This window comes from Caloenas nicobarica, chromosome 29 (assembly GCF_036013445.1).
Source record: "Caloenas nicobarica isolate bCalNic1 chromosome 29, bCalNic1.hap1, whole genome shotgun sequence".
Classification (NCBI taxonomy): Eukaryota; Metazoa; Chordata; class Aves; order Columbiformes; family Columbidae; genus Caloenas; species Caloenas nicobarica.
The window spans coordinates 1163103-1174257 of NC_088273.1; the positions used below are offsets into that span (position 1 = coordinate 1163103).

Consider the following 11155-nt stretch of genomic DNA (forward strand, 5'->3'; position numbering starts at 1 on the left):
AGGGACTCCCCACTGCACCATCAGAGGGCTGGCTGTGACGGGGATGGGTGCAGCGGAGCAGCCAGGGGTGCCCAGGGCTGTCCTGCAGAGCAGGGTCCCTGCACCCCAGGGCTGTGCCGGGGCAGGGACTCTGCTGCCTGCCAGGGTCAGCGCTCAGCCTGCCCGGGGAGATCCCATGGCAGCAGCTGTGGGTGGAAGGAGCGACCCCCGGCAGGGCAGGCAGGGAGCTTGTGGGGCTGAAGGGTGTTGTGTGGGTCAGGGCTGCTCAGAGCTCCAGATCACCCCCACAGACATTGCAGAGGGTCCTTCTGAACAACGACATCAAGACAGCAACAGCTGCAAGGGAAGGAGTCTGTGCTTTCAGCTTTCCACTCTTGGTTGTCTGGGTGTGCAGTGGGAGATGGGGATTTGTTTCTCGTCTTTGGAGAAGACGCTGAGACCCCAATTCTTGTTAGGACCTGTCTGAGGTGCTCCTGAGCCCCTGCACACACAGAGCTGCCCCTGCGCAGTGCCAGGAGGTGTGAGCAGGACAGAGCTGAGCACACAGCGGGTGGGACGGGGTCTGTGACACTGACAGGGAGCATACCCAGGGACAGAGACACAGCTGCAGCAGCAGAGACATGGCAGGGAGAGGGAGCTGCGACCAGAAATGCTGGGGATGGGTATTAGGAACCCCCCTGCCATCCCCTGCAGTGCAAACACATTTCCCAGTGCAACCCCCTGGTCTCCCCTTCTCCCCAGCAGAACCTCTGCCCCAAAGCCATGGGGTCCAAGTCATGAGTCTCCACCTCAGCAGCTGCACCTCCAGATGAAGCGTTCCTGGAACGTGGTACTCAAAAAAGGTGCTAAAAGTACTTGCTCTACAGTGTCATTCTGTGAGTGGCAGCAGCACAGCCAGGTAAGGAGAAGGTTTCACAGCATGCCCGTCTGCCTTTCTGTCCTTGCTTTATTTCTCAGGAGCACTGCAGTGTTCTTCCCTGTTCCTCTACCTGTCCCTGGTGCTCTTGCTCTCTGGGGTTGGGTGGGAGTGTGGGTCAGTTTTTGTTCTGACACCAACACAGGGGGTCCTGCCCCAGAGGTGTGTTCATGGAAACTAGATGCCCAAGCTGCATTTTAAGCTGTGATGAACTGTTTTTCTCACTTGATAGAAAGAGAGAATGAGCTGAAACATCCCTCCATCAGGGAGGGGATTTTCCATGAGAAACAGCATGTTTATTTTCCTCAAAGAAGTCTCCTCTGATGTGTCATTGTCTTCCTCCTTGCACAGGTCCTCATGCTCACAGGCAGCAAATGTCCAACAGCAGCTCCATCACCCAGTTCCTCCTCCTGCCATTCACAGACACACGGGAGCTGCAGCTCTTGCACTTCTGGCTCTTCCTGGGCATCTACCTGGCTGCCCTCCTGGGCAACGGCCTCATCATCACCACCATAGCCTGTGACCAGCACCTCCACACCCCCATGTACTTCTTCCTGCTCAACCTCTCCCTCCTCGACCTGGGCTCCATCTCCACCACTCTCCCCAAATCCATGGCCAACTCCCTGTGGGACACCAGGGCCATCTCCTTTTTGGGATGTGCTGCACAGCTCTTTTCATTTACCTTCTTTATAGTAGCAGAGTATTCTCTGCTCACCATCATGTCCTACAACCGCTACGCTGCCATCTGCAAACCCCTGCACTACGGGACCCTCCTGGGCAGCAGAGCTTGTGTCCACATGGCAGCAGCTGCCTGGGCCATTTGGTTTCTCTATGCTCTGCTGCACACGGCCAATACATTTTCACTGCCACTGTGCAAGGGCAATGCTGTGGACCAGTTCTTCTGTGAAATCCCTCAGATCCTCAAGATCTCCTGCTCACACTCCTACCTCAGGGAAGTTGGGCTTCTTGTGGTCAGCGCCTGCTTAGCATTTGGGTGTTTTGTTTTCATTCTTTTCTCCTATGTGCAAATCTTCAGGGCTGTGCTGAGGATCCCCTCTGAGCAGGGATGGCACAAAGCAATTTCCACTTGTGTCCCTCACCTGGCTGTGGTCTGTCTGTTCGTCAGCACTGGCATGCTTACGTATCTGAAACCCCTCTCCATCTCTTCCCCATCCCTGGACCTGGTGCTGTCCGTTCTGTACTCAGTGGTGCCTCCGGCAGTGAACCCCCTCATCTACAGCATGAGGAACCAGGAGCTCAAGGATGCCCTGAGGAAACTCATGGCTGGATTCTTGTCAAAGGCATTAAACTTCCCATCTTCTGCATATCACTCATGACATATCTCATGACAAGCCCTACCCTGTCTTTTTTATATTTTGTAGTTGTGGATGATTGTTTGGAGTTGGGGGAAGGCTTGTTTGGTTTAGCTTTTAAAACTATGATAATATTGCCCACAAAGAAATGTTATTATTCATCCCACTTCTAATTCTCTGTACACCTTTATAGTTCAAGTCATAGACCTTGTAAATGAGAAGTCGTGCTCTCTGTGGATTTAAACAAAATAAATGACCCTGCAGTGAACCGTTTGTCTGAGATCCTTCCTCTGCAGCCTTTGTGAAGCTCAATACAAGCTGTCTGTGGGCAAAGATGGAGGAAACAGCCCCAGCAGAGCAGCTCTGCCAGGGAGCACCAGCCTTGCTCTTTCCGGAGTCCTTCTCTTTCCACTTCCCCACTCTCCTTCTCAGCCCTTGTGTTGGTGCAAGGCCTGAGCGCTCCCAAGGCTTGGTCACCGTCCTGCTGTGTGTCAGTCCTGTGACCAGAGGCAGGGACAGGCAATGGGCACTTGTGTGACAGAGCTGGCCTCGGAACAGCATCTCCATCAGCAAGGGCATCTCCTTAGCACAGTGCCTGAATGTTTAGGTCTTCTTCCAAAGTTCCTTGAAGAACATTCCTAAGGAACAGACTCTCAAGAGCCTCATTGTTTTGGTGTTTCCCTGTGGGCTCAGTGTGATGAGATCAGGGTCCCAGTGTGGCTTTCGAGGGACTTCGGGCTGGTTGTTCAGGTGTTGCTTGTTGGTGACCAGCACCCACACAGATGGTGAATAAGGCAGGGTCCCTCTGAGCACCCGCCATGGCCACCCAAGAGTTTGTGTGGGAGGCGGTCAGTGGCAGTGACCACCATCAGCTGGGGCTGCCTCCCAGCCTGACCAGTATGGCCCCGCAGAGTCACCACAGCCCGGGCACCACAGCCCACTTGATCTACAGAGCAAAACCCCCAGCTCGGGGGCTGTGGGGAGCGTGGGGACAGGGTGCAGGAACGGCAGCCAGGCCAGTGCAGGTGTGCTCTCCCTAGGGAAAGGCTTTGCGGGGAGATGGGATGTCCCAGGAGAAGAGCAGGACACAGTGTGTGTGCAAGAGAGACATGGAAACAGCCTGTCATGCTGCCAGGTGCCAGCTTGGGGCTGTTGCCTCTTGCAGCCACCATCTTGATCATTGTCCTCTCACCATGGCTCAAAGAGCTTTTTCTTCCCTCCATGGAAGGACACCTGATGAGTAGGTCAGAAGTGTAGGTGTGCACTGAGGGGACATGTGAGCATGCACATCCTGTGTGGGGGGAAATGAACCCAAATGAGCTGTTCCTGTGGGTGCCATGGAGGCCTGTGGGACAGTGTATTGAGGTCACTTCATGCTGAGAGTAACTTCCCCAAGAAACCACCTGAATGCAGCACAGGGATGTGCTTCCTTGAACTGAGGTCAGTGTGACCTCCCTGGAGACCTGCATCAGCTCCACCACCCAGACCCAGTTGCTGCCCAGCTTTGTGACCGACAGCAGCACCATCTCTGCTTGCAGCACTGTCACTACTATTTCCTGCAACTCTTGCATGTACTGAGTGCCTTGGTGTTGTTTTTTTTGTTTTTTTGTTTTCTGGCAGCCACATCCTGCGACCAGTGCTGGGCCCTAAGGCACCCACTGCATTTTGCAAGAGTTATAGGCTGGACGGTCTGTCTCCAGAAGGCAGCTGCACCTTGGCTATGGGGATTTCTCTCCCCTACAGTCATCACTTCATTCTTGCCCCAGATACAGTTCTGTGGTTGTATTTTAGAGCCATTTGTCCCCTTCCTGTTCACATGGGCATCCCATGAATGCATTGCTGCTCTCTGCCCCAGTGTAGACAGGCACAAGGCCTTCTCCACCAGCTCCTCTCACCTCACCAGTGCCACTGTTTTCTACAGCACCTTCATAATTGACTGTGGGGTGCCCAGAACAGCCCTCCCGAGACAGTTTGACAAAGCCTTTTTTCTGCACCATCCTCACATCCCTGTTCAATGCTCTCTCCCACAGCTTAAGGACCAGAAAGGTTGGGCAGAAGTGGGGCACTGAGAAAAATGGTCAGGAAAGCTTGGAGGTGCACAGAGAGCCCATCAACATGTTGGCCTGCTGCTCTCTTCTGGAAAGGCCCAGAGGACCTGGAGAGCATTTGCTGTGTCCCAGAAACTCTCCTGGAAGGTTGGGTTATGGAGAAAACTTTTGGTGCAGGAAGGGGCAGACGGGTGCTGGTGGAACTGGCTGGTGTCACCATGAGACATCTCTCAAACACCTCAGAAAAGCCATGGCTCTCAGGGGGGTTGCATGGTCCTCTGAGGAAGAAAATATCAAAACAGACTTATCATAGAATCCCAGAATAACTGTGGCTGGAAGAGACCCTTAAAATCATTGAGTCCAACCATGACCTAAATCTGGCACTAAACGATGTTCCTAAGAGTCTCATCTATCTGTCTTTTAAACACCTTCAGGGATGGTGACTCCTCCACCTCACTGGGCAGTCTGTTCTGCTGTTTCAAAACCCTTTCTGTGAAGAAATATTTCCTAATATCCAATCTGAACCTCCCCTGGCAGAACTCAAGGCTATTTCCTCTTGTCCTGTCTCTTAGTACTTGGGAGAAGAGACCAACACCCTCCATGTTCCAACCTCCTTTCAGGCAGTTGCAGAGAGTGATAAAGTCTCTGCTCAGCCTCCTGTTCTCCAGACTGAATCTCCTAAGGTCCCTCAGCTGCTCCCAACAGCCTTGTCACCGTCCTCTGATCTCTCTCCAGCTCCTCGATGTCTTCCTTGTCATGAGGGGCCTAAAACTGACCACAGTGCAAGGGGATGATCACTTCTCTAGTCCTGCTGGCCACAATATTCCTGGTACAAGCCAGGATGCTGTTGGCCTTTTTGGGCACCTGGGCACACACTGGCTCATGTTCAGCCATTGTCGCCAAGACCCCCTGGTTCTTTTCCATTCCAGCCGCTCTTCCCTGAGCCTGGTGCATTCATGTGGTTGTTGTGACCCATGTACAGGACCCAACACTTGGCCTTGTTAAACCGCATACAATTTGCCTCAGCCCAACCATCTAGCTGGTCTAGATCCCGCTGCAGAGCCTTCCTACCCTCCAGCAGATCAACACTCCCACCCAATTTGGTGTCATCTACAAACTTACTGAGGGTGCACTTGATCCCCTCATCCAGATCATTGATAAAGAGACTAAACACAACAGGCCTCAATACCAAGCCCTGGAGAACACCACTCGTGACTGGCCACCAACTGGATTTGGCTCCATTCACCACAACGCTTTGGGCCTGGCCAAAGCATCCTTGTATTCCTCTTGAGTCTCCTGCCCCTTCTTCCAAAGGTTATAAATTCTCCTTTTATTCCCAAGTTCCAGGCCGGCCTTCTTCCCCGACGGCTCGCCTTCCGGCACACAGGGACAGCTGCTCCTGCGCCTCTGAGATCACCTTCTTGAAGAGAGCCCAGCTTCCTGGACTGCTTTGTCCTTCAGAACTGCCTCCCAAGGGACTCTGCCAACCAGCCTCTAAACAGACCAAAGTCTGCCCTTCGGAAGGCCAAGTAGAAATTCATCTGACCACCCTCCTCGAGTCCAACTCCTGTCCCTGCACAGGACAACCCCACAGTTCACACCGTGTGTCTGAGGACGTTGTCCAGTCTCTTCTTGAACACTGTCAACTTGGGGAGCCTGTTCCAGTGTCCAGCACCCTCTGGGTGAAGAACCATTTCCTAATGTCCAGCCTAAACCTCTCCTGGCACATCTTCCTGCCATTCCCTCGGGTTCTGTCATTGGTCACTAAAGAGGTGAGTTCGGTGCCTTCCCTTCCTCCTCCCCATGTGATGAAGCTGTAGACCGCAATGAGGTCTCCTCTCAGTCTCCTCTTCTCCAAGCTGAAAAACCAAATGAGTTCAGCTGCTTGTTATACATCTTCCCCTGCAAACGTTTCACCAATTTTGTAGCCTCTTCTGGACACTCTCTAGCAGCCTATTATCTTTTTTATACTGTGGTATCCAGAACTGCAAACAGTGCTCCAGGTGAGGCTTCAGGAGAAGACTCTAGACCATAGGAGAGACACTGGATCAGCACCAATGAGATAATGCTGCAATCACCTCTTCTACAAACTGAAAAATAATAAACTATAACTTTAACCAAAAAACAAAGTAATTTTTATTACAAGGCTTTGAAATAATTCTCTGTGACTACACCAGGAAACCTCTCTAATCAACTGTACAAGACTAGAAGGAAACTACAAGAAGAGACATGGTTTGTTAGAGCTTTTTTCAGTATAATGAGCCCCATGGTGTATTTGGTGATGAGTCCTTGAAGCTCAGGTGCTGAGAGGAGATTGCAGAAACCTTTCCAGAAGTCAAAGTCAGAAGAAGAAGGTACTAAGTACCTTGAAGTATTAATGAGTTCCACTGAGGGCAAGTACCAGCAAAGCCTCCCCAGGGACTCGTTAGAGGAGAGAATTGGATGCCATGATGGCAGATAAACAAAGGGTCATGTGCAGGCAGCTGAGGTGCTGAGAAAAGCCTGGTTTTGTTGGATGAAGCAGAGAGGCCAAGGCCTGACCCCCAGCCCCTGGGAAGGCAGATCCTGTCCCTCACCCATTGCTCAGGGCTCTTCCTGGGGCAGGGGGATGTGGGCTGTGTGATGCTGAGTGAAGGACAATGGTGTGACAGTTCCCAGCCTTCCTGGGGGTGTGCAAGGAGGCCATGAGGTGCCTCCAGTGCCTGAGGACAACATGTCTCCTCATAGGCCTTGGTGGCAGAGATGATTGCCATAGCCAAGGGGACAAAGACTTGGGTTCTCTTGGTGACATCCAGCATTGCCAGTGCCCTTTGCCTTCTCCACCACAGGTTGTCTTACACTGTCCCACACTGTCCCACAGCTGCTTCTCTTTCCCTGCAGGCTGCAGACACCCATCTCGCTTCCTCCCCTTGCTCTCATCCTGGTACTTCCATACATTCCCTGATGTGTCTCCACTCTCATGCTCTGTTCCTCGAAACACAAGGAGGTGGACTGATCTCATGCTCTTTCTGGATGATTTCTTGTACCACAGCGCTGCTCTTGAATGACATTTCTTCCTCCTCATGTCCAGTCTCCACCTTCCAACCTGCACTGTGTAGCAGTGGCTGTCTCTTCTGCTGTGGAAAGGAGGCCCTTGAAAACTACTGACCTGTCAGCCTCTGGCATGTGCTTGGGAAGCACATGGAACAGATCCTCGTAGAAGCTGTGCTAAGCACAAGGAGGACAGGGAGCTACAGCCAGCACGGCTTCACCAAGGTCAAGTCCTACCTGACTAACCTAGTGGCCTTCTCTGATGGAGTAACTACATCAGTGGACAAAGGAAGGGCTATGGATGTCACCTCTCTGGACTTCTGTAAAGATTTCACATGGTCTCTCACAACATCCTTCTCTGTGAATTGGAGAGATATGGATTTGATGGCTGGACTGAGGACCTTTCTCAATGGTTGCACCCAGAGAGTGGTGGTCAATAGCACAATGTCTGGATGGCCACTGGTGACAAGTGGTGTCCCTCAGAGGTCCATACTGGGATCAGTACTGTTTAATATCTTCATCAATGACATAATGGGATCAAGTGCACCCTCAGCGAGTTTGCGGATGACACCAAACTGAGTGGTGTCGCTTATATGCCTGAGGGACAGAAGGCCATCTAGAGGGACCTGGATAAACTCAAGAGTTGGACCCATGTGAGTCTCCTGACATGCAACAAGGCCAAATGCAAGGTCCTGCACCTGGGTTGAGGCAATCCCCACTATCAGTACTGGCTGGGGATGGAGGGATTGAGAGTAGCCCCGATGAGAAGGACTTGGGGATACTGGTGGGTGAAAGACTGGACAGGAGCCCGCAATGCACGCTTGCAGCCCAGAAGGTCAAACATATCTTGGGCTGCATCTAAAGGCGCATGACCAGTAGATCAAGGGAGGGGATTCTGTCCCACCGTGGTGAGACCCCACCTGGAGTCCTGCATGCAGTTCTGGATCCTCAGTACAGGAAAGACATGGATCTGTTGGAGAGGGTCCAGAGCAAGGTCACCAAGATGATCAGAGGGATGGAAGAGCTCTGCTGCGAGGATAGGCTGAGAGAGTTGGTGTAGTTAAGCCTTCAGAAGAGAAGGCTCCAGGGAGACCTTATCAACGCCTTTCTTTACTGAAGAGAGGCCAATAATAATGATGTGGACAGACTTTTTAGCAGGGCATGTTGTGATAGGACAAGGGGTGGTGGTTTTGAATTAGAAGAGGAGTAATTCAGGTCAGACGTGAGGAGGATATTTTTTACAATGAGGGTGATGAAACATGAGCACTTGTTGCTCAGAGAGGTGGTGGGTGCCCCATCCCTGAAGACATTCAAGGCCAGGCTGGATGGGACTCTGAGCAACGTGAGCTGGGTGAAGATGTCCCTGCTCCTGGCAGGGGCATTGGACTAGATGACTTTTGAAGCTCCCTTCCAACTCTCTCTATGAATCTATGATTCATAACTCCAAGGAAAGCTCTAGGAAATAACACTTCAAGCACACAATCATAGAATCATTTGAGTTGGAAGAGACCATTAAGGTCATCAAGTCCAACCATAATCTAACTAGCACTAAACCATTTCCCAGAGAACCTTATCTATGCATTTTTTAGACACCTCCAGGAATGGTGACTCAACCACTTCTGTGGGCAGCCTGTTCCACTGCTTCACAACCTTTTCCATGAAGAAATGTTTCCTAATATCAATTATGAACCTTCTCTGGCAGAAGCTGAGGCCCGAAAATGAACTGAGGATTCAAGTTGTGGCCTCACCAGCACGGAGTACAAGGGGGTGATTGTTGCCCCGGTTCTGCCCACTACGCTATTCTTGAAGCACGCCAGGAGGCCATTGGCCTTTTTGGCCACCTGGGCACACGCTGGCTCATGTTCAGGTGCTGTCGATCAACGCCCCTGTGGGTGAAGAACCTTTCCCTCATGTCCAACCTAAACTTCCCCTGGCACATCTTTCTTCCATTCCTTCCATTTCTGTCATTGGTCACCAGAGGGAAGAGATCAGTACCTTCCCTTCCTTCTCCCCTCATGAGGAAGCTGTCACCACCATGAGGTCTCCTTTTAGTCTTTTCTTCAGCTCTGATGGTGACAAACCCCTTGCTTTGCTTTCTAAAGCAGAAAGGAGAAGCCATGACCTCCAGGCAATGGGAAGGGGGATCCTGCCCCTCACACACGGCTCAGGGCTCTTCCTGGGACCGTGGGATGTGGGTGTGCAAGGCCGAGGGAAGGACAACACTGGTACAACAACTTCCAGCTTCCCCATGGGGCTGCAAGGAGGCAACGAGGCCCCAGTGCCATGAGGACAACATGTCTTCTCCTAGGCCTCAGTGGCACAGACAACTGCCATGGCCAAGGGGACAGAGACCTGGGTTCTGTTGGTCCCTTCCAGCCTTGCCAGCTCCCTTTGCCATCTCCATCACAGGCTGTCCTACACCGTCCTATCCCTGCCCCTCTTTCCCTGCAGGCTGTAGACACCCATCTCGCTTCCCCACCTGCTCTCACCCCAGCATTTCTGTCCCTTCACTGATGTGTCTGCACCCTCACTGGCTGTTCTTTGGAACACAAAGCCATGGGCTGATCCAGCTCCCTCTGCGTGACCTCTTGCACCACAGCCCTGCCCTTCCAGTCACATTTCTTCCTCCTGATATCCACTCCTCACCTCCCAAGTTGCACTTTCTGACTCTTCCCTGCTTCTTCCCACTTCCAAGGAGAGCACAAACATCTAAGAAACTGCCCTTCATGCAGGGAACCCAACCTGTTAGGCTTCTTCTGGTCTTTTACCTGACCAGAGAGAAGTAACTTCACCACGATCTTCTAAATCCCGTGACTGCTGTTGGCCTTTCAGCTTCTCTGACAGACATGACCATGTTCCTGCTGCTGTCCCGTCATGTCCTCAGGTGGGATGGACATGACAACGCATGTCCAAGGCCTCTTCCTGTGTAGGACCCGTGAGTACTTAGGCAGAGGTTCCTCCCCAGCCATGTCCCTGCTGCTGGCCTGTCAGCTCCAGAGACAGAACTGATCTCACTGTCCCCTTCACAGCCACACGCTTCTGACTGGATTATGAGTTTCTGAGACACAACTGACCTCATAATACCAGCAGCCATCCATCCCCCTCCTTAGCACCCAGGACCTGACCAAGACTGAAGCATGTTCTACGCAGTCCTACACCTGCCCCTCTTTCCCTGCAGGCTGTAGACACCCATCTGGCTTCCTCACCTTGTTCAAATCCATCAAATATATTTCCTACTAACAATGTGCATGAAAAGCACTCTTCTCTGGAACTGCTGTATTTCCGTTAACACCTTCTATATCTCCTCTTTTGACTTCCTTATTTTTTTTACTATTCTTCTACCTATTCTCTCTCCAGAAACCTCTCCAAGGCAAAAAATCTTTCAAATCACAGAATAACTCAGGTTTGAAGAGAGCCCTTGTCTCACTCATCTTGTCTCACCCTCCTGCTCAGGGCAGAGTCAACCAGGTGAGGTTGCTCAAGGCCTCCACCCAGGTTTGCATCATCCTCAAAGGTGCTGAAAGTGCACTCTGTTACATCCTAGAAGGGGAGAATAAAGATGTTCAACAGTGTTGGCCCAGTTACTGGTCACTGAGAGATGACACTAGTAACTGGCTGCATGGAGGACTTTGTACCACTCATGATATTTGGGTTTGATGGTTCAGCCAACTTCCCACACAGCATCCACTTCTTGAGCCCCATCAGCACCACTCTGCCCAGAAGGACACCATGGCTGAGGCCTTGCAAGCACCCTGTACACAACATGCCTTTCTTTCCCCTGTCCATTTGGCTTCCGCAATCCTTCCTTTGCCTTCACATTCCAGGAAATGGGTGTAGGAGGACATGTC

The 11155-nt window shown here is 51.8% G+C and overlaps 1 protein-coding gene across 1 annotated transcript; it reads left to right on the forward strand.

Annotated features, from left to right (window-relative positions):
* Positions 1-1290: 1290 nt before the first annotated feature.
* On the forward strand, positions 1291-2253 carry LOC135999790 (olfactory receptor 14A16-like). The gene has a single exon (XM_065653368.1). The coding sequence runs from the start codon at positions 1291-1293 to the stop codon at positions 2251-2253; it is 963 nt and encodes a 320-aa protein (XP_065509440.1).
* Positions 2254-11155: the final 8902 nt, after the last annotated feature.